General features: G+C 47.5%; 1 protein-coding gene across 1 annotated transcript in view; it reads left to right on the top strand.

The window, feature by feature from the left end:
- Window positions 1-23,538, top strand: part of TTC6 (tetratricopeptide repeat domain 6) — a 1,171,050-nt gene that overhangs the window by 481,532 nt on the left and 665,980 nt on the right. The window contains exon 17 of the mRNA XM_069638410.1: window positions 5,156-5,232. Coding sequence (XP_069494511.1) covers window positions 5,156-5,232 — 77 coding nt within the window. The remainder of the gene's footprint in view (window positions 1-5,155; window positions 5,233-23,538) is intronic.

Below are 23,538 nucleotides of genomic sequence, written 5' to 3'. Positions count from 1 at the left end.
CGCCCCACCACCCAGTACAGCTGTACCCCTCCTATGTTCCCCTCTGTATCCTACCCCCGCTGTATATCTGTTTTGTTGTTACCACTGGAAAGCATTCCGTTATGCATCTGTAATGTTGTACACCTCTGTAAAGCGCTCTGTTATGTATCTGTATTGGCGCTTTACATCTGTAAAGCGCTCCGTTGCTTCTTGACGCTAGGTCCATGCTCAATAAATACCATACTACTAATAATGTTAATGCAGACAAGGCAAAGCATAAAGACAAAGTCCCAATAATAAGAAGAACGCTTGAAAGCAGACAAGGCAAAGCGCAAAGATGATTTCCAATCAGGTGTAGATAAATGAAATGCCAATGTGGGTGAGATGTTTGAATTGAGCAAATGATATCAAGTCCTCACGGCATGTGCTCTTCAGTTGTCACTCCTCTGGTTTGCTTCCATTAGAGTCCCTTTTTGAAGGGGTTTAAGGATTTCGTCCCTTTTTGTGGAAAAGAGAGGGGAGAAGAAAAGAAGAGCTGACTCTTGGGGTGATCCTGTGTTGACACAACAGGCAAAGAGAAAGATCGACTTGGACAAAAGACCAACTCCTGAACGTGACGTTATCTTCCACGGTTCTGAAGTTCCCATTGGGACACAGGAGCTTTGGCGTCTGTGGAACTTTGCCATTTGGGGACGGGATGTCTTGAGGCTCTCAGAGACAACATCCAAAGAATGCTTGCTTCTTCTTACGGGGCTTCTTTGATTCCCATTTCCACAAAATACTAAATGAGTAAAAAGAGTTCTTCTCCCAACCAAGGAGAATGACTCCCTTCTCCTAGTTAAAAGTCTCTCAAGTTTAGGTTTCACAACAGTGCTCAGAAATATCACTGGACTCGGAGAATGGCTCCCTACCCTAGTTCATATCCAGCTTTTAGCAGGCTTTTCTTCACTAGAACACTGACTTTCAACATGCTCCACTGGGACGAAGGAGAGACTCCTGAACTCTCCTTGACACTTCAATGTTTTCTTGAGTAACTTCAATTTTAGATTCTTCAATTCTTTAAGTTGTCTCCACAGGCTTAGTATTCTTTCTACTTGAACACCGTGCTTCAATGTGCCACTACCGGGATGAGGGAAGAGTGTCCCGAGCCCTTCTTGACTGTTCAATATCACAGTCTTATAGAAAAGACCGGGGAGTTGCCTCACAAAATGATCTATTTCTCTTGTGTCTTCTGGTTTCGTCTTCTGAAGTTTTCCCGGCCACCTCCCGGACTTACCACCGTTCCCGTTACCTTCTCTCGGGGAACTCTTCACCGGTTTCGCCAGGTGTTGCAGGCACGTTCTTTCTCTTTTCCTGTTACTGCTAGTGATCTGGGTGCAAGTTTTGGACCAAAACGATCCACTTGTTACAGGTTGTGCAACCACCACAGTTCCACGTACTTCCCATGCAATCGCCTCTGCGGCTAGTGTTGGCAATCTCAGTGTAATTCTTGGGCAGCACGGTCAACCCACCACAGGTCACTCCACCACCACACTGACTCTCAACTTAATGGTTGTCGATTCCCAGTTGACGGACAAGATGCTTTCCTGGAGTCCCTTGGTTCGCCCACTCCACTCCGCACTGTTGCTTTGGCGCAGCCTTCCAATGCCCTGTTTCTAACTCGTAGGCTTTTTGGCGGCCTTCTAGCTCGCTGACTTCACCTTCCGGATGTTGCTCTCTGTGTCCTTTACTGTTTAGGTTAAGCAACTGGGATTGCCTCAGCATAATGTCAGTTTGATTGACAACAGCTGGTCGAACACTTTTCATGCTTGACGGTAGCGTTCTCGAGTTCTTCCTCATTCCAGTACCTATCATAGTGAGACTGTCTGACACATTATAGTAACATATCGTCTCAGACTTTACCATATTCTGAAAAATAAAATCGACTATTCACTTTCGAACACTGTAATAGCGTCCAAGCAGGACTATGTGTGCCTGCCAAGGGTAGGGGTAGCACTGCAGCCAGGCCTTAGTATGTGGAAGCCAGCATTCCTCAGCAAAGGGGCCAAAGTGCTCCCACAGATCTCGTTTTATTTTCGACAAAACAATAGAACATTGTCACATAGAGGGTTCAGATACATTCCCTGATCCAGTCCCATGATCACAATCCTTGCATCAATGAGGGACACCAACGCAGGTGTGGCTGTAACTCCCCCGCACCCCAGAAATGAGGCTACATCCAGCGCTTTATTCATCGGCTTTCTCTATCTGTCACTTGTCGTCTGTTTATGATAGGCCAATAAGGCATCCTTAATTCTAGTTATCATTGTTTCTTTTCAGTAAAATACACCCAGGGGTCCTTAGGATATCGATCACCATTCGTATTTAGTACCTTTCATTTCTTTTTTAATATGGCATTCCCAGGGCACTGATGGGGCCTTTTCTCTATTCCAAACACCAGTTACAATATTCTCTGACAAGATCACTTTGCTGTTAGACCACAGATTTACCAAAAGCAGGAAAGAATTCAAACTCTTTAAGCCCAACTCTTTATGAGCAGCAAATGGAGGTCCTCTAAATGTCCCGCCCAATAAAGGTTTACAGAATCTATTCTGAGCCATTAGCAAGCTATGTGCATGCCCAAAACCCCAAACCCCAGATCCACAGATGGAATGTGGGCCTCAAGGGCCTGCAATGTCCATTTCACAGGTTGAGCCTTCAGGTTCTTTCCAAACCTGAGAAATGCCTCCCAATGCCCGGGTCATTCGGGCACACCGCTTAACCATGTGCTGCGCGCTTGATAAGCTTCGTGGAAGTCACACCCCTAGCTAATCAAGGTTCCATGTAATAATGTCGCCACAAAAATCTCGCCATGCAAAAATATCGCCGAAAAATGGCCGTTTTTTGTGGCGACATTATTGCATGGAACATGCGGGGGACCCCCCTGCAACCCCCAACATTTATTTTTCTTTTCTTTTTTTTTTTTGCGCCTGTCCCCATATATATGGTCACCCATATAATATCGCTGCGACCTTTTCCCGGCGATATTATTTACTTCGACCATATATATATGGGGATAACATTACCTGATACCCTAATGAAATGAGGCTACTCTGCCCATCCACTCTGCTTTAGATACTAAAATGTATTCATAATTATACCTGTTTGGCTAAGAAAAAAACATCCAGGCGGAGTTAGCAGCCCTCAAGCACCGCAGAGATTCGGGAGGAGCAAGCTAAGAACACACTATCATCAACGTAGGCAGGCATGGAGATAGCGGCATTTCACACACGCAGTACATTAGCTGTGCGATTTGGCAGAATTAAGTGTGAAGATATTTTATATAAGGTTAAGAGTAGTGGGAGAGTTTGCACTCCTGTCCCACAGCACACTCCAAGTGTACAGAGGCAGAGACACTCCCAGGACCCCGCTTGGTAGGGCAGTTGCTGCGCCATGCCTTGTATATCTCCCTTCTGCATTATTGCCCCATTGCTCACTTTTACTGCTGTATGTTTGGGAACCTTCCCTCGTGTTCCAGCTTGCACAGTGTTTTCTCTCTTCTAATCCCAGCGTACAAATGCGCTGTTGTCTATTTGTGGACTCTTCTCTCTCTCTCTCTCTCTCTCTCTCTCTCTCTCTCTCTCTCTCTCTCTCTCTCTCTCTCTCTCTCTCTCTCTCTCTCTCTCTCTCTCTCTCTCTCTCTCTCTCTCTCTCTCTCTCTCTCTCTCTCTCTCTCTCTCTCTCTCTCTCTCTCTCTCTCTCTCTCTCTCTCTCTCTCTCTCTCTCTCTCTCTCTCTCTCTCTCTCTCTCTCTCTCTCTCTCTCTCTCTCTCTCTCTCTCTCTCTCTCTCTCTCTCTTGTACTATATTGATAAACCTGTCTTCCTATGTCCCTGTCCTAGCCTTTCTTTTTGTCAGTTTCCCTGTATATCGCCTGGTATCTAACACCCCACGTCACCATCTCTGTTTTACCCGTCTCTCTTTCTATGTGTTTCTATCCTCCTGTTAGCCCGTCTTCTTTGGTGACACTAACATTCGTGCAGGATATATTTCAAATAACATTTTATCCCTGGTGGTACCTGTATGTTGTAGTCATTTGGTGGCTATCTCTCAAATTTGGGAGGCCAACTGACTAAAGCTTTCCCCTGGCTGTAATCGAGTGGACCAGAGCCACTATCTCAAAGCTTCAGTGTCCACTCCCATCCAGGAAGATTGAGGTCCTGCTCTCCAACCGATGTGGCAGAGGATATCCTGGTAGCCGCACAGACCACCCCGCCGCGAGTCCTGGATAAACCAGTATGAAGGAGTTCACTCCTTCTTTATGTATACTGTCATGACAGTAGAAGAGCGATTGGTGGCCTTGACTGTCATGACAGTAGAAGAGCGATTGGCGGCCTTGACTGTCATGACAGTAGAAGAGCGATTGGCGGCCTTGGCTATTCAAACTTTAATAGATGGAATTAACATCCAAACCCAACAGGTTCTGCACAGGACTGTACAATAAACCACACAGCAAGTAATTTGCAATCCGGGAACTCAATATGTAATTGTGGAGTAGAGGTTCTAACAAGCAACACTTCATTGTGGCTGGAGCATTGTGGTTCACTGAAGCTGATGTTATATCATCTCATAGTTGCTTAGTTATCTTCTCATAATTGGCCAAAAAGGGCTCAAATGAAGCACTGGCTCCAATACAGATAATTATGAAATTCCTATCATGTGATGCTCCATTTTATTTTGGATTGCAGTGTTTTTGTACGTCAGTTGCTGCGACGCTGTAGGAGCTGGTATAGGCGGCCGCAACACATCATTGAGCGCAACCCTACAAAGCTGCCTTCCACAATGACTTATCTGGGTGGGAGTGCCTCTAGTAGTAGAGACTTTGTTTGTACTTTATGTTGTTCAGACCCTGTGCCAGGGTCTGTATTCCTCCCCTTATTCACTGCTTGGTGCTCTTAGGTGTGCTCATGTAGACATTTGGTTACCTGTTCCATCTCAATACTTCTCTCTCTCATGTTCCTGTGCCGGGATAAGCCCCCCCTGGAATATGTGTGTAGATTGTTCGTGTTACGTCGTCTCAAACACCTGACCCTGCTCCACACCCTAAGAGTTCAATTCCACTGTTGTGTGGTATCTTCCATGTCAGTGTGTGGTCTTTAGTAGTGGTAAACATGTTCTGCATGCTGTGTTTTGTTTCAGGGGTCAATATTTGTTTGAGATGAAGAAATACGATCTGGCGAGCTTCTGTATCTGCTACGCTGCGGTAATGGACCAAGGTAAAGTGGGGTACCCGGGACTTTCAAACTATAGTGATGGGGAATGGATCTGTAAAAGGGTGGGCTCCTGGAACCAAAGCAGAGGAATCAACAGCAAGACCCTAATAGTGAATGTGTGGTTAAGTGTCAAAAGGATGCCTTGTATGGGGGGGAGGGGTACTTGCCCTATGTTTTATTCATATACCTGTGTAAACCAAGGCAAGACAGTAAGCATGACCTGGGTGAATTCCAACCTTTTTGAGCGTGTGATGTATCTATGGAAAATCTTTTTTTTCATAGGCTAATTTTTTCAAGAGTTTGAATAACTAGTTTGGGGTTTCCAATCTGTGATGCTAAAGGGCAGTCTATCTAGAAATCCACTGTGATTACAGCAGCTCATGGGAAGGGAACAGTCTCTGTACTTGTGCCACAAAGAGAGTCACGTGTGGGGGCTGCTTCAGCACCAGTGTGCATGCGCTGCCTGTCTGTGTGATGTGGGGGACCTGTAGGCCCTGGAGGATTTGACACATTGTAAGAATGTCTTACACTGGATGCAGTGGGGTTATTGCTGACATTGCTCTGGATCTGGCATACAGTCTGGTTAGATTGATGTCAAAGGGTTGTAGAAATCCAGTGAAATGTCTGCGTTTAGTCTTCCAGTTCCCATTCGGGTGCGCAAGAAAAAGTTAGTTGAGGTATTGAGCACTACAAATGGCTTTGCTAACGCTCTTACCCTTGACTATGCTGACCTCAGAAAAGTCTACCTGCATTTATTTTTTTAAATATGTTTTACCATCCTGAACCGTTCTCTGAAAGGGGCGATTTCAGTATTATAAGCAAAAGAGATTACTTCCAAAATGGCGAACTGCAGCTGCATATTCAGGGAACTCCTCCAAGAAGGATGCCTGAGCGAATTGTTGGTCAATATGCACGAGCCTCTTCTTATTTTAAGAAAATATACCTGCCCAGTAAATCTGTCACATTTTTAGCTCTGTGGCAAGAGATTACTGAAGAAAGCTGAGGCTTAAATATGTCAAAAGAGAAATACTCACTGCAGATTCCACAGCTAAAAAAGATTCCCCAGGATCTGTTTTTGGGCCTCACTGGAAGATCTAGAAGAAGTTCTGCGACATCTGAGCGTCCATGGATTTTATTCCTCAAATCAGGAGGCATTCGATCCATTCTGGACTTTCCTTTTGGAACCATTCCACATGGGGATTATTCCAGACATCCTGCAGTCTCTTCAGAAGGAGATGCGGTTGGTGTCCCTGGATCTTCCATGCGGGTGCTCGTTTTCTCATCCACATCTAGACAGGTCAGTAGAATGTCTTTTTAGTTCTAGGCCAAGAGTCTCCTTTTGACCAGAATGGGACCCCGCTAGTATTCTCCAAAGCGCTGTCACTTGTGGCGGTGCTGCTCAGGCTCCAGACCATTCCTTTGTTTCCTTACCTGGGGGACTAGTTAGAGACCCCTCTAGTATTCTCTAAGGTGCTGTCACTAGTGACGGTGCATCTCAGACTTCAGGCAATTCCTTTGTTTCCTTACCTGGGGGACTAGTTAGAGATCCTGCTAGTATTCTCTAAGGTGCTGTCACTAGTGACGGTGCATCTCAGGCTTCAGGCAATTCCTTTGTTTCCTTACCTGGGGGACTAGTTAGAGACCCCTCTAGTATTCTCTAAGGTGCTGTCACTAGTGACGGTGCATCTCAGGCTTCAGACCATTCCCTTGGTCCCTTACCTGGGGCACTAGTTAGAGATCCTGCCAGTATTCTCTAAGGTGCTGTCACTAGTGACGGTGCATCTCAGGCTTCAGGCAATTCCTTTGTTTCCTTACCTGGGGGACTAGTTAGAGACCCCTCTAGTATTCTCTAAGGTGCTGTCACTAGTGACGGTGCATCTCAGGCTTCAGACCATTCCCTTGGTCCCTTACCTGGGGCACTAGTTAGAGATCCTGCCAGTATTCTCTAAAGTGCTGTCACTAGTGACGGTGCATCTCAGGCTTCATGCAATTCCTTTGTTTCCTTACCTGGGGGACTAGTTAGAGACCCCTCTAGTATTCTCTAAGGTGCTGTCACTAGTGACGGTGCATCTCAGGCTTCAGACCATTCCTTTGTTCGCTTACCTGGGGCACTAGTTAGAGACCCCTCTATTATTCTCAAAGGTGCTGTCACTAGTGACGGTGCAACTCAGGCTTGAGGCGCTTCCTTTGTTTCCTTACCTGGGTGACTAGTTAAAGACCCTGCTAGTATTCTCCAAGCACTGACACTAGTGACAGTGCATCTCAGGCTTCAGACCATTCCTTTGTTTCCTTACCTGGGGGACTAGTTAGAGATCCTGCTAGAATTCTCTAAGGTGCTGTCACTAGTGACGGTGCATCTCAGGCTTCAGACCATTCCCTTGGTCCCTTACCTGGGGCACTAGTTAGAGATCCTGCCAGTATTCTCTAAAGTGCTGTCACTAGTGACGGTGCATCTCAGGCTTCATGCAATTCCTTTGTTTCCTTACCTGGGGGACTAGTTAGAGACCCCTCTAGTATTCTCTAAGGTGCTGTCACTAGTGACGGTGCATCTCAGGCTTCAGACCATTCCTTTGTTCCCTTACCTGGGGCACTAGTTAGAGACCCCTCTAGTATTCTCTAAGGTGCTGTCACTAGTGACGGTGCATCTCAGACTTCAGGCAATTCCTTTGTTTCCTTACCTGGGGGACTAGTTAGAGATCCTGCTAGTATTCTCTAAGGTGCTGTCACTAGTGACGGTGCATCTCAGGCTTCAGGCAATTCCTTTGTTTCCTTACCTGGGGGACTAGTTAGAGACCCCTCTAGTATTCTCTAAGGTGCTGTCACTAGTGACGGTGCATCTCAGGCTTCAGACCATTCCCTTGGTCCCTTACCTGGGGCACTAGTTAGAGATCCTGCCAGTATTCTCTAAGGTGCTGTCACTAGTGACGGTGCATCTCAGGCTTCAGGCAATTCCTTTGTTTCCTTACCTGGGGGACTAGTTAGAGACCCCTCTAGTATTCTCTAAGGTGCTGTCACTAGTGACGGTGCATCTCAGGCTTCAGACCATTCCCTTGGTCCCTTACCTGGGGCACTAGTTAGAGATCCTGCCAGTATTCTCTAAAGTGCTGTCACTAGTGACGGTGCATCTCAGGCTTCATGCAATTCCTTTGTTTCCTTACCTGGGGGACTAGTTAGAGACCCCTCTAGTATTCTCTAAGGTGCTGTCACTAGTGACGGTGCATCTCAGGCTTCAGACCATTCCTTTGTTCGCTTACCTGGGGCACTAGTTAGAGACCCCTCTATTATTCTCAAAGGTGCTGTCACTAGTGACGGTGCAACTCAGGCTTGAGGCGCTTCCTTTGTTTCCTTACCTGGGTGACTAGTTAAAGACCCCGCTAGTATTCTCCAAGCACTGACACTAGTGACAGTGCATCTCAGGCTTCAGACCATTCCTTTGTTTCCTTACCTGGGGGACTAGTTAGAGATCCTGCTAGAATTCTCTAAGGTGCTGTCACTAGTGACGGTGCATCTCAGGCTTCAGACCATTCCCTTGGTCCCTTACCTGGGGCACTAGTTAGAGATCCTGCCAGTATTCTCTAAAGTGCTGTCACTAGTGACGGTGCATCTCAGGCTTCATGCAATTCCTTTGTTTCCTTACCTGGGGGACTAGTTAGAGACCCCTCTAGTATTCTCTAAGGTGCTGTCACTAGTGACGGTGCATCTCAGGCTTCAGACCATTCCTTTGTTCGCTTACCTGGGGCACTAGTTAGAGACCCCTCTATTATTCTCAAAGGTGCTGTCACTAGTGACGGTGCAACTCAGGCTTGAGGCGCTTCCTTTGTTTCCTTACCTGGGTGACTAGTTAAAGACCCCGCTAGTATTCTCCAAGCACTGACACTAGTGACAGTGCATCTCAGGCTTCAGACCATTCCTTTGTTTCCTTGCCTGGGGGACTAGTTAGAGATCCTGCTAGAATTCTCTAAGGTGCTGTCACTAGTGACGGTGCATCTCAGGCTTCAGACCATGCCTTTGTTCCCTTACCTGGGGGACTAGTTAGAGACCCCTCTAGAATTCTCTAAGGTGCTGTCACTAGTGACGGTGCATCTCAGGCTTCAGACCATTCCTTTGTTTCCTTACCTGGGGGACTAGTTAGAGATCCTGCTAGAATGCTCTAAGGTGCTGTCACTAGTGATGGTGCATCTCAGGCTTCAGACCATTCCTTTGTTTCCTTACCTGGGGGACTAGTTAGAGATCCTGCTAGTATTCTCTAAGCTGCTGTCACTAGTGACGGTGCATCTCAGGCTTCAGACCATTCCTTTGTTTCCTTGCCTGGGTGACTAGTTAGAGACCCCTCTAGTATTCTCTAAGGTGCTGTCACTAGTGACGGTGCATCTCAGGCTTCAGACCATTCCTTTGTTTCCTTACCTGGGTGACTAGTTAAAGACCCCACTAGTATTCTCTAAGCTGCTGTCACTAGTGAGAGTGCATCTCAGGCTTCAGACCATTCCTTTGTTTCCTTACCTGGGGGACTAGTTAGAGACCCCTCTAGTATTCTCCAAGCACTGTCACTAGTGACGGTGCATCTCAGGCTTCAGACCATTCCTTTGTTCCCTTACCTAGGGGACTAGTTAGAGACCCCTCTAGTATTCTCTAAGGTGCTGTCACTAGTGACGGTGCATCTCAGGCTTCAGACCATTCCTTTGTTCCCTTACCTAGGGGACTAGTTAGAGACCCCTCTAGTATTCTCTAAGGTGCTGTCACTAGTGACGGTGCATCTCAGGCTTCAGGCCATTCCTTTGTTTCCTTACCTGGGGGACTAGTTAGAGATCCTGCTAGAATTCTCTAAGGTGCTGTCACTAGTGACGGTGCATCTCAGGCTTCAGACCATTCCTTTGTTCCCTTACCTGGGGGACTAGTTAGAGACCCCTCTAGTATTCTCTAAGGTGCTGTCACTAGTGACGGTGCATCTCAGGCTTCAGACCATTCCTTGGTTTCCTTACCTGGGGGACTAGTTAGAGATCCTGCTAGTATTCTCTAAGGTGCTGTCACTAGTGACGGTGCATCTCAGGCTTCAGACCATTCCTTTGTTTCCTTACCTGGGTGACTAGTTACAGACCCCACTAGTATTCTCTAAGCTGCTGTCACTAGTGAGAGTGCATCTCAGGCTTCAGACCATTCCTTTGTTTCCTTACCTGGGGGACTAGTTAGAGACCCGTCTAGTATTCTCCAAGCACTGTCACTAGTGACGGTGCATCTCAGGCTTCAGACCATTCCTTTGTTTCCTTACCTGGGTGACTAGTTAGAGAGCCTGCTAGTATTCTCTAAGGTGCTGTCACTAGTGACGGTGCATCTCAGGCTTCAGACCATTCCTTTGTTTCCTTACCTGGGGGACTAGTTAGAGACCCCTCTAGTATTCTCTAAGGTGCTGCCACTAGTGACGGTACATCTCAGGCTTCAGGCAATTCCTTTGTTTCCTTACCTGGGGCACTTGTTAGAGATCCTGCTAGAATTCTCTAAGCTGCTGTCACTAGTGACGGTACATCTCAGGCTTCAGACCATTCCTTTGTTTCCTTACCTGGGGGACTAGTTAGAGATCCTGCTAGTATTCTCTAAGCTGCTGTCACTAGTGACGGTGCATCTCAGGCTTCAGACCATTCCTTTGTTCCCTTACCTGGGGGACTAGTTAGAGACCCCTCTAGTATTCTCTAAGGTGCTGTCACTAGTGACGGTGCATCTCAGGCTTCAGACCATTCCTTTGTTCCCTTACCTGGGGGACTAGTTAGAGACCCCTCTAGTATTCTCTAAGGTGCTGTCACTAGTGACGGTGCATCTCAGGCTTCAGACCATTCCTTTGTTTCCTTACCTGGGGGACTAGTTAGAGACCCCTCTAGTATTCTCTAAGGTGCTGTCACTAGTGACGGTGCATCTCAGGCTTCAGGCAATTCATTTGTTTCCTTACCTGGGGGACTAGTTAGAGATCCTGCTAGTATTCTCTAAGGTGCTGTCACTAGTGACGGTGCACCTCAGGCTTCAGGCAATTCCTTTGTTTCCTTACCTGGGGGACTAGTTAGAGACCCCTCTAGTATTCTCTAAGGTGCTGTCACTAGTGACGGTGCATCTCAGGCTTCAGACCATTCCTTTGTTTCCTTACCTGGGGGACTAGTTAGAGATCCTGCTAGTATTCTCTAAGGTGCTGTCACTAGTGACGGTGCATCTCAGGCTTCAGGCAATTCCTTTGTTTCCTTACCTGGGGGACTAGTTACAGACCCCTCTAGTATTGTCCAAGCACTGTCACTAGAGACAGTGCACCTCAGGACTCAGGCTATTCCTTTGTATCCTTAATTGGGTGACTTGTTACAGACACGCTAATATTGGCTGAGGCGCTGTGACACGTGAGGTGCAACTCAGGATTGAGGCGCTTCCTTTGTTTCCTTACCTGGGTGACTAGTTAGAGACCCCTCTAGTATTCTCTAAGGTGCTGTCACTAGTGACGGTGCATCTCAGGCTTCAGGCAATTCCTTTGTTTCCTTACCTGGGGGACTAGTTAGAGACCCCTCTAGTATTCTCTAAGGTGCTGCCACTAGTGACGGTGCATCTCAGGCTTCAGACCATTCCTTTGTTTGCTTACCTGGGGCACTAGTCAGAGACCCCCCTATTATTCTCAATGGTGCTGTCACTAGTGACAGTGCAACTCAGGCTTGAGGCGCTTCCTTTGTTTCCTTACCTGGGTGACTAGTTAAAGACCCCGCTAGTATTCTCCAAGCACAGACACTAGTGACGGTGCATCTCAGGCTTCAGACCATTCCTTTGTTTCCTTACCTGGGGGACTAGTTAGAGATCCTGTTAGAATTCTCTAAGGTGCTGTCACTAGTGACGGTGCATCTCAGGCTTCAGACCATTCCTTTGTTCCCTTACCTGGGGGACCAGTTAGAGATCCTGCTAGAATTCTCTAAGGTGCTGTCACTAGTGACGGTGCATCTCAGGCTTCAGACCATTCCTTTGTTTCCTTACCTGGGTGACTAGTTAGAGACCCATGTAGTATTCTCTAAGGTGCTGTCACTAGTGATGGTGCATCTCAGGCTTCAGACCATTCCTTTGTTTCCTTACCTGGGTGACTAGTTAGAGACCCGCCTAGTATTCTCCAAGCACTGTCACTAGTGACGGTGCATCTCAGGCTTCAGACCATTCCTTTGTTTCCTTATCTGGGGGACTAGTTAGAGACCCGTCTAGTATTCTCCAAGCACTGACGCTAGTGACGGTGCATCTCAGGCTTCAGATCATTCCATTGTTCCCTTACCTGGGGGACTAGTTTGAGACCCCACTAGTATTCTCTAAGCTGCTGTCACTAGTGACGGTGCATCTCAGGCTTCAGACCATTCCTTTGTTTCCTTACCTGGGGGACTAGTTAGAGATCCTGCTAGTATTCTCTAAGGTGCTGTCGCTAGTGACGGTGCATCTCAGGCTTCAGGCAATTCCTTTGTTTCCTTACCTGGTGGACTAGTTAGAGACCCCTCTAGTATTCTCTAAGGTGCTGTCACTAGTGACGGTGCATCTCAGGCTTCAGGCAATTCCTTTGTTTCCTTACCTGGGGGACTAGTTAGAGATCCTGCTAGTATTCTCTAAGGTGCTGTCACTAGTGATGGTGCATCTCAGGCTTCAGGCAATTCCTTTGTTCCCTTACCTGGGGCACTAGTTAGAGATCCTGCTAGTATTCTCTAAGGTGCTGTCACTAGTGACGGTGCATCTCAGGCTTCAGGCAATTCCTTTGTTTCCTTACCTGGGGAACTAGTTAGAGATCCTGCTAGTATTCTCTAAGGTGCTGTCACTAGTGACGGTGCATCTCAGGCTTCAGGCAATTCCTTTTGTTTCCTTACCTGGGGGACTAGTTAGAGATCCCTCTAGTATTCTCTAAGGTGCTGTCACTAGTGACGGCGCATCTCAGGCTTCAGACCATTCCTTTGTTCCCTTACCTCGGGCACTAGTTAGAGATCCCGCTACTATTCTCTAAGGTGCTGTCACTAGTGACGGTGCATCTCAGGATTCAGACCATTCCTTTGTTCCCTTACCTGGGGCACTAGTTAGAGATCCTGCTAGTATTCTCTAAGGTGCTGTCACTAGTGACGGTGCATCTCAGGCTTCAGGCAATTCCTTTGTTTCCTTAACTGGGGCACTTGTTAGAGATCCTGCTAGTATTCTCTAAGGTGCTGTCACTAGTGACGGTGCATCTCAGGCTTCAGGCAATTCCTTTGTTCCCTTACCTGGGGGACTAGTTAGAGATCCTGCTAGTATTCTCTAAGGTGCTGTCACTAGTGACGGTGCATCGCAGGCTTCAGGCAATTCCTTTGTTTCCTTACCTGGGGGACTAGTTAGAGATCCTGCTAATATTCTCTAAGGTGCTGTCACTAGTGACGGTGCATCTCAGGCTTCAGGCAATTCCTTTGTTTCCTTACCTGTGGGACTAGTTAGAGACCCCTCTAGTATTCTCTAAGGTGCTGTCACTAGTGACGGTGCATCTCAGGCTTCAGACCATTCCTTTGTTTCCTTACCTGGGGCACTAGTTAGAGATTCTGCTAGTATTCTCTAAGGTGCTGTCACTAGTGACGGTGCATCTCAGGCTTCAGACCATTCCTTTGGTCCCTTACCTGGGGCACTAGTTAGAGATCCTGCTAGTATTCTCTAAGATGCTGTCACTAGTGACGGTCCATCTCAGGCTTCAGACCATTCCTTTGGTCCCTTACCTGGGGCACTAGTTTCAGATCCTGCTAGTATTCTCTAAGGTGCTGTCACTAGTGACGGTGCATCTCAGGCTTCAGGGAATTCCTTTGGTCCCTTACCTGGGGCACTAGTTAGAGATCCTGCTAGTATTCTCTAAGGAGCTGTCACTAGTGACGGTGCATCTCAGGCTTCAGGCAATTCCATTGTTTCCTTACCTGGGGGACTAGTTAGAGATCCTGCTAGTTTTCTCTAAGGTGCTGTCACTAGTGACGGTGCATCTCAGGCTTCAGGCAATTCCTTTCTTTCCTTACCTGGAGGACTAGTTAGAGACCCCTCTAGTATTCTCTAAGGTGCTGTCACTAGTGACGGTGCATCTCAGGCTTCAGACCATTCCCTTGGTCCCTTACCTGGGGCACTAGTTAGAGATCCTGCCAGTATTCTCTAAGGTTCTGTCACTAGTGACGGTGCATCTCAGGCTTCAGACCATTCCTTTGTTTCCTTACCTGGGGGACTAGTTAGAGATCCTGCTAGAATTCTCTTAGGTGCTGTCACTAGTGACGGTGCATCTCAGGCTTCAGGCAATTCCTTTGTTTCCTTACCAGGGGGACTAGTTAGAGACCCCTCTAGTATTCTTTAAGGTGCTGTCACTAGTGACGGTGCATCTCAGGCTTCAGGCAATTCCTTTGTTTCTTTACCTGGGGGACTAGTTAGAGATCCTGCTAGTATTCTCTAAGGTGCTGTCACTAGTGACAGTGCATATCAGGCTTCAGGCAATTCCTTTGTTTCCTTACCTGGGGGACTAGTTAGAGACCTCTCTAGTATTCTCTAAGGTGCTGTCACTAGTGTCGGTGTATCTCAGGCTTCAGGCAATTCCTTTGTTTCCTTACCTGGGGGACTAGTTAGAGATCCTGCTAGAATTCTCTAAGGTGCTGTCTCTAGTGTCGGTGCATCTCAGGCTTCAGGCAATTCCTTTGTTTCCTTACCTGGGGGACTAGTTAGAGACCCCTCTAGTATTCGCTAAGGTGCTGTCACTAGTGACGGTGCATCTCAGGCTTCAGACCATTCCTTTGTTTCCTTACCTGGGGGACTAGTTAGAGATCCTGCTAGAATTCTCTAAGGTGCTGTCACTAGTGATGGTGCATCTCAGGCTTCAGACCATTTCTTTGTTTCCTTACCTGGGGGACTAGTTAGAGACCCCACTAGTATTCTCTAAGCTGCTGTCACTAGTAACGGTGCATCTCAGGCTTCAGACCATTCCTTTGTTTCCTTACCTGGGGGACTAGTTAGAGACCCCTCTAGTATTCTCTAAGGTGCTGTCACTAGTGACGGTGCATCTCAGGCTTCAGACCATTCCTTTGTTTCCTTACCTGGGGGACTAGTTAGAGACCCCTCTAGTATTCTCCAAACACTGTCACTAGTGACGGTGCATCTCAGGCTTCAGACCATTCCTTTGTTCCCTTACCTGGGGCACTAGTTAGAGATCCTGCTAGTATTCTCTAAGGTGCTGTCAGTAGTGACGGTGCATCTCAGGCTTCAGGCAATTCCTTTGTTTCCTTACCTGGGTGACTAGTTAAAGACCCCTCTGGTATTCTCTAAGCTGCTGTCACTAGTAACGGTGCATCTCAGGCTTCAGAAAATTCCTTTGTTTCCTTACCTTGGGGACTAGTTAGAGATCCTGCTAGTATTCTCTAAGGTGCTGTCACTAGTGACGGTGCATCTCAGGCTTCAGGCAATTCCTTTGTTCCCTTACCTGGGGGACTAGTTAGACACCCCTCTAGTATTCTCTAAGGTGCTGTCACAAGGGACGGTGCATCTCAGGTTTCAGACCATTCCTTTGTTCCCTTACCTGGAGGACTAGTTAGAGATCCTGCTAGTATTCTCTAAGGTGCTGTCACTAGTGACGGTGCATCACAGGCTTCAGGCAATTCCTTTGTTTCCTTACCTGAGGGAATAGTTAGAGATCCCTCTAGTAGTCTCTAAGGTGCTGTCACTAGTGACGGTGCATCTCAGGCTTCAGACCATTCCTTTGTTCCCTTACCTGGGGCACTAGTTAGAGATCCCGCTAGTATTCTCTAAGGTGCTGTCACTAGTGACGGTGCATCTCAGGCTTCAGACCATTCCTTTGTTCCCTTACCTGGGGCACTAGTTAGAGATCCTGCTAGTATTCTCTAAGGTGCTGTCACTAGTGACGGTGCATCTCAGGCTTTAGGCAATTCCTGTGTTTCCTTACCTGGGGCACTAGTTAGAGATCCTGCTAGTATTCTCTAAGGTGCTGTCACTAGTGACGGTGCATCTCAGGCTTCAGGCAATTCCTTTGTTCCCTTACCTGGGGGACTAGTTAGAGATCCTGCTAGTATTCTCTAAGGTGCTGTCACTAGTGACGGTGCATCTCAGGCTTCAGGCAATTCCTTTGTTTCCTTACCTGGGGGACTAGTTAGAGATCCTGCTAGTATTCTCTAAGGTGCTGTCACTAGTGACGGTGCATCTCAGGCTTCAGACCATTCATTTGGTCCCTTACCTGGGGCACTAGTTAGAGATCCTGCTAGTATTCTCTAAGGTGCTGTCACTAGTGACGGTGCATCTCAGGCTTCAGACCATTCCTTTGGTACCTTACCTGGGGCACTAGTCAGAGATCCTGCTAGTATTCTCTAAGGTGCTGTCACTAATGATGGTGCATCTCAGGCTTCAGGCAATTCCTTTGTTTCCTTACCTGGGGGACTAGTTAGAGACCCCTCTAGTATTTTCTAAGGTGCTGTCACTAGTGACGGTGCATCTCAGGCTTCAGACCATTCCTTTGTTTCCTTACCTGGGGGACTAGTTAGAGATCCTGCTAGAATTCTCTAAGGTGCTGTCACTAGTGACGGTGCATCTCAGGCTTCAGGCAATTCCTTTCTTTCCTTACCTGGGGGACTAGTTAGAGACCCCTCTAGTATTCTCTAAGGTGCTGTCACTAGTGACGGTGCATCTCAGGCTTCAGGCAATTCCTTTGTTTCCTTACCTGGGGGACTAGTTAGAGATCCTGCTAGTATTCTCTAAGGTGCTGTCACTAGTGACGGTGCATCTCAGGCTTCAGGCAATTCCTTTGTTTCCTTACCTGGGGGACTAGTTAGAGACCCCTCTAGTATTCTCTAAGGTGCTGTCACTAGTGACGGTGCATCTCAGGCTTCAGACCATTCCTTTGGTCCCTTACCTGGGGCACTAGTTTGAGATCCTGCTAGTATTCTCTAAGGTGCTGTCACTAGTGATGGTGCATCTCAGGCTTCAGGGAATTCCTTTGGTCCCTTACCTGGGGCACTAGTTAGAGATCCTGCTAGTCTTCTCTAAGGAGCTGTCACTAGTGACGGTGCATCTCAGGCTTCAGGCAATTCCATTGATTCCTTACCTGGGGGACTAGTTAGAGATCCTGCTAGTTTTCTCTAAGGTGCTGTCACTAGTGACGGTGCATCTCAGGCTTCAGGCAATTCCTTTCTTTCCTTACCTGGAGGACTAGTTAGAGACCCCTCTAGTATTCTCTTAGGTGCTGTCACTAGTGACGGTGCATCTCAGGCTTCAGACCATTCCCTTGGTCCCTTACCTGGGGCACTAGTTAGAGATCCTGCCAGTATTCTCTAAGGTGCTGTCACTAGTGACGGTGCATCTCAGGTTTCAGACCATTCCTTTGTTTCCTTACCTGGTGGACTAGTTAGAGATCCTGCTAGAATTCTCTAAGGTGCTGTCACTAGTGACGGTGCATCTCAGGCTTCAGGCAATTCCTTTGTTTCCTTACCAGGGGGACTAGTTAGAGACCCCTCTAGTATTCTTTAAGGTGCTGTCACTAGTGACGGTGCATCTCAGGCTTCAGGCAATTCCTTTGTTTCTTTACCTGGGGGACTAGTTAGAGATCCTGCTAGTATTCTCTAAGGTGCTGTCACTAGTGACAGTGCATATCAGGCTTCAGGCAATTCCTTTGTTTCCTTACCTGGGGGACTAGTTAGAGACCCCTCTAGTATTCTCTAAGGTGCTGTCACTAGTGTCGGTGTATCTCAGGCTTCAGGCAATTCCTTTGTTTCCTTACCTGGGGGACTAGTTAGAGATCCTGCTAGAATTCTCTAAGGTGCTGTCTCTAGTGTCGGTGCATCTCAGGCTTCAGGCAATTCCTTTGTTTCCTTACCTGAGGGACTAGTTAATGACCCCTCTAGTATTCTCTAAGGTGCTGTCACTAGTGACGGTGCATCTCAGGCTTCAGACCATTCCTTTGTTTCCTTACCTGGGGGACTAGTTAGAGATCCTGCTAGAATTCTCTAAGGTGCTGTCACTAGTGACGGTGCATCTCAGGCTTCAGACCATTCCTTTGTTTCCTTACCTGGGGGACTAGTTAGAGACCCCACTTGTATTCTCTAAGCTGCTGTCACTAGTGACGATGCATCTCAGGCTTCAGACCATTCCTTTGTTTCCTTACCTGGGGGACTAGTTAGAGACCCCTCTAGTATTCTCTAAGGTGCTGTCACTAGTGACGGTGCATCTTGGGCTTCAGACCATTCCTTTGTTTCCTTACCTGGGGGACTAGTTAGAGACCCCTCTAGTATTCTCCAAACACTGTCACTAGTGACGGTGCATCTCAGGCTTCAGACCATTCCTTTGTTCCCTTACCTGGGGCACTAGTTAGAGATCCTGCTAGTATTCTCTAAGGTGCTGTCAGTAGTGACGGTGCATCTCAGGCTTCAGGCAATTCCTTTGTTTCCTTACCTGGGTGACTAGTTAAAGACCCCTCTAGTATTCTCTAAGCTGCTGTCACTAGTAACGGTGCATCTCAGGCTTCAGAAAATTCCTTTGTTTCCTTACCTTGGGGACTAGTTAGAGATCCTGCTAGTATTCTCTAAGGTGCTGTCACTAGTGACGGTGCATCTCAGGCTTCAGGCAATTCCTTTGTTTCCTTACCTGGGGGACTAGTTAGAGACCCCTCTAGTATTCTCTAAGGTGCTGTCACTAGTGACGGTGCATCTCAGGCTTCAGGCAATTCCTTTGTTCCCTTACCTGGGGGACTAGTTAGACACCCCTCTAGTATTCTCTAAGGTGCTGTCACAAGGGACGGTGCATCTCAGGTTTCAGACCATTCCTTTGTTCCCTTACCTGGAGGACTAGTTAGAGATCCTGCTAGTATTCTCTAAGGTGCTGTCACTAGTGACGGTGCATCACAGGCTTCAGGCAATTCCTTTGTTTCCTTACCTGAGGGAATAGTTAGAGATCCCTCTAGTAGTCTCTAAGGTGCTGTCACTAGTGACGGTGCATCTCAGGCTTCAGACCATTCCTTTGTTCCCTTACCTGGGGCACTAGTTAGAGATCCCGCTAGTATTCTCTAAGGTGCTGTCACTAGTGACGGTGCATCTCAGGCTTCAGACCATTCCTTTGTTCCCTTACCTGGGGCACTAGTTAGAGATCCTGCTAGTATTCTCTAAGGTGCTGTCACTAGTGACGGTGCATCTCAGGCTTCAGACCATTCCTTTGTTTCCTTACCTGGGGGACTAGTTAGAGATCCTGCTAGAATTCTCTAAGGTGCTGTCACTAGTGACGGTGCATCTCAGGCTTCAGACCATTCCTTTGTTTCCTTACCTGGGGGACTAGTTAGAGACCCCACTTGTATTCTCTAAGCTGCTGTCACTAGTGACGATGCATCTCAGGCTTCAGACCATTCCTTTGTTTCCTTACCTGGGGGACTAGTTAGAGACCCCTCTAGTATTCTCTAAGGTGCTGTCACTAGTGACGGTGCATCTTGGGCTTCAGACCATTCCTTTGTTTCCTTACCTGGGGGACTAGTTAGAGACCCCTCTAGTATTCTCCAAACACTGTCACTAGTGACGGTGCATCTCAGGCTTCAGACCATTCCTTTGTTCCCTTACCTGGGGCACTAGTTAGAGATCCTGCTAGTATTCTCTAAGGTGCTGTCAGTAGTGACGGTGCATCTCAGGCTTCAGGCAATTCCTTTGTTTCCTTACCTGGGTGACTAGTTAAAGACCCCTCTAGTATTCTCTAAGCTGCTGTCACTAGTAACGGTGCATCTCAGGCTTCAGAAAATTCCTTTGTTTCCTTACCTTGGGGACTAGTTAGAGATCCTGCTAGTATTCTCTAAGGTGCTGTCACTAGTGACGGTGCATCTCAGGCTTCAGGCAATTCCTTTGTTTCCTTACCTGGGGGACTAGTTAGAGACCCCTCTAGTATTCTCTAAGGTGCTGTCACTAGTGACGGTGCATCTCAGGCTTCAGGCAATTCCTTTGTTCCCTTACCTGGGGGACTAGTTAGACACCCCTCTAGTATTCTCTAAGGTGCTGTCACAAGGGACGGTGCATCTCAGGTTTCAGACCATTCCTTTGTTCCCTTACCTGGAGGACTAGTTAGAGATCCTGCTAGTATTCTCTAAGGTGCTGTCACTAGTGACGGTGCATCACAGGCTTCAGGCAATTCCTTTGTTTCCTTACCTGAGGGAATAGTTAGAGATCCCTCTAGTAGTCTCTAAGGTGCTGTCACTAGTGACGGTGCATCTCAGGCTTCAGACCATTCCTTTGTTCCCTTACCTGGGGCACTAGTTAGAGATCCCGCTAGTATTCTCTAAGGTGCTGTCACTAGTGACGGTGCATCTCAGGCTTCAGACCATTCCTTTGTTCCCTTACCTGGGGCACTAGTTAGAGATCCTGCTAGTATTCTCTAAGGTGCTGTCACTAGTGACGGTGCATCTCAGGCTTCAGGCAATTCCTTTGTTTCCTTACCTGGGGCACTAGTTAGAGATCCTGCTAGTATTCTCTAAGGTGCTGTCACTAGTGACGGTGCATCTCAGGCTTCAGGCAATTCCTTTGTTCCCTTACCTGGGGGACTAGTTAGAGATCCTGCTAGTATTCTCTAAGGTGCTGTCACTAGTGACGGTGCATCTCAGGCTTCAGGCAATTCCTTTGTTTCCTTACCTGGGGGACTAGTTAGAGATCCTGCTAGTATTCTCTAAGGTGCTGTCACTAGTGACGGTGCATCTCAGGCTTCAGACCATTCATTTGGTCCCTTACCTGGGGCACTAGTTAGAGATCCTGCTAGTATTCTCTAAGGTGCTGTCACTAGTGACGGTGCATCTCAGGCTTCAGACCATTCCTTTGGTACCTTACCTGGGGCACTAGTCAGAGATCCTGCTAGTATTTTCTAAGGTGCTGTCACTAATGATGGTGCATCTCAGGCTTCAGGCAATTCCTTTGTTTCCTTACCTGGGGGACTAGTTAGAGACCCCTCTAGTATTTTCTAAGGTGCTGTCACTAGTGACGGTGCATCTCAGGCTTCAGACCATTCCTTTGTTTCCTTACCTGGGGGACTAGTTAGAGATCCTGCTAGAATTCTCTAAGGTGCTGTCACTAGTGACGGTGCATCTCAGGCTTCAGGTAATTCCTTTCTTTCCTTACCTGGGGGACTAGTTAGAGACCCCTCTAGTATTCTCTAAGGTGCTGTCACTAGTGACGGTGCATCTCAGGCTTCAGGCAATTCCTTTGTTTCCTTACCTGGGGGACTAGTTAGAGATCCTGCTAGTATTCTCTAAGGTGCTGTCACTAGTGACGGTGCATCTCAGGCTTCAGGCAATTCCTTTGTTTCCTTACCTGGGGGACTAGTTAGAGACCCCTCTAGTATTCTCTAAGGTGCTGTCACTAGTGACGGTGCATCTCAGGCGTCAGACCATTCCCTTGGTCCCTTACCTGGGGCACTAGTTAGAGACCCCTCTAGTATTCTCTAAGGTGCTGTCACTAGTGATGGTGCATCTCAGGCTTCAGACCATTCCTTTGTTTCCTTACCTGGGGGACTAGTTATAGATCCTGCTAGAATTCTCTAAGGTGCTGTCACTAGTGACGGTGCATCTCAGGTTTCAGGCAATTCCTTTGTTTCCTTACCTGGGGGACTAGTTAGAGACCCCTCTAGTATTCTCTAAGGTGCTGTCACTAGTGACGGTGCATCTCATTCTTCAGGCAATTCCTTTGTTTCGTTACCTGGGGGCTAGTTAGAGATCCTGCTAGTATTCTCTAAGGTGCTGTCACTAGTGACGGTGCATCTCAGGCTTCAGGCAATTCCTTTGTTTCCTTACCTGGGGGACTAGTTAGAGACCCCTCTAGTATTCTCTAAGGTGCTGTCAGTAGTGACGGTGCATCTCAGTCTTTAGACCATTCCTTTGGTCCCTTACCTGGGGCACTAGTTAGAGATCCTGCTAGTATTCTCTAAGGTGCTGTCACTAGTGACGGTGCATCTCAGGCTTCAGGCAATTCCTTTGTTTCCTTACCTGGGGGACTAGTTAGAGACCCCTCTAGTATTCTCTAAGGTGCTGTCACTAGTGACGGTGCATCTCAGGCTTCAGACCATTCCTTTGTTTCCTTACCTGGGGGACTAGAGATCCTGGTAAAATTCTCTAAGGTGCTGTCACTAGTGACGGTGCATCTCAGGCTTCAGACCATTGCTTTGTTTCCTTACCTGGGTGACTAGTTAAAGACCCCACTAGTATTCTCTAAGCTGCTGTCACTAGTGACGGTGCATCTCAGGCTTCAGGAAATTACTTTGTTTCCTTACCTGGGGGACTAGTTAGAGATCCTGCTAGTATTCTCTAAGGTGCTGTCACTAGTGACGGTGCATCTCAGGCTTCAGACCATTCCTTTGTTTCCTTACCTGGGGCACTAGTTAGAGATCCTGCTAGTATTCTCTAAGGTGCTGTCACTAGTGACTGTGCATCTCAGGCTTCAGACCATTCCTTTGTTCCCTTACCTGGGGCACTAGTTAGAGATCCTGTTAGTATTCTCTAAGGTGCTGTCACTAGTGACGGTGCATCTCAGGCTTCAGACCATTCCTTTGTTCCCTTACCTGGGGCACTAGTTAGAGATCCTGCTAGTATTCTCTAAGGTGCTGTCACAAGTGACGGTGCATCTCAGGTTCAGACCATTGATCTGTTCCATTACCTGGGGCACTAGTTAGAGATCCTGATAGTATTCTCTAAGGTGCTGTCACTAGTGACGGTGCATCTCAGGCTTCAGGCAATTCCTTTGTTTCCTTACGTGGGTGACTAGTTAAAGACCCCACTAGTATTCTCTAAGCTGCTGTCACTAGTGACGGTGCATCTCAGGCTTCAGGCAATTCTTTTGTTCCATTACCTGGGGTACTAGTTAGAGATCCTGATAGTATTCTCTAAGGTGCTGTCACTAGTGATGGTGCATCTCAGGCTTCAGGCAATTCCTTTGTTTCCTTACCTGGGGGACTAGTTAGAGACCTCTCTAGTATTCTCTAAGGTGCTGTCACTAGTGACGGTGCATCTCAGGCTTCAGGCAATTCCTTTGTTTCCTTACCTGGGGGACTAGTTAGAGACCCCTCTAGTATTCTCTAAGGTGCTGTCACTAGTGACGGTGCATCTCAGGCTTCAGGCAATTCCTTTCTTTCCTTACCTGGGGGACTAGTTAGAGATCCTGCTAGAATTCTCTAAGGTGCTGCCACTAGTAACGGTGCATCTCAGGCTTCAGGCAATTCCTTTGTTTCCTTACCTGGGGGACTAGTTACAGATCCTGCTAGTATTCTCTAAGGTGCTGTCACTAGTGACGGTGCATCTCAGGCTTCAGACCATTCCTTTGTTCCCTTACC

This window comes from Ambystoma mexicanum, chromosome 14, assembly GCF_040938575.1.
Source record: "Ambystoma mexicanum isolate Mex_15411 chromosome 14, UKY_AmexF1_1, whole genome shotgun sequence".
In the NCBI taxonomy this organism is placed as follows: domain Eukaryota; kingdom Metazoa; phylum Chordata; class Amphibia; order Caudata; family Ambystomatidae; genus Ambystoma; species Ambystoma mexicanum.
The sequence above is the reverse complement of the archived record's forward strand: the minus strand, read 5'-3'. Positions and strand labels throughout refer to the sequence as shown.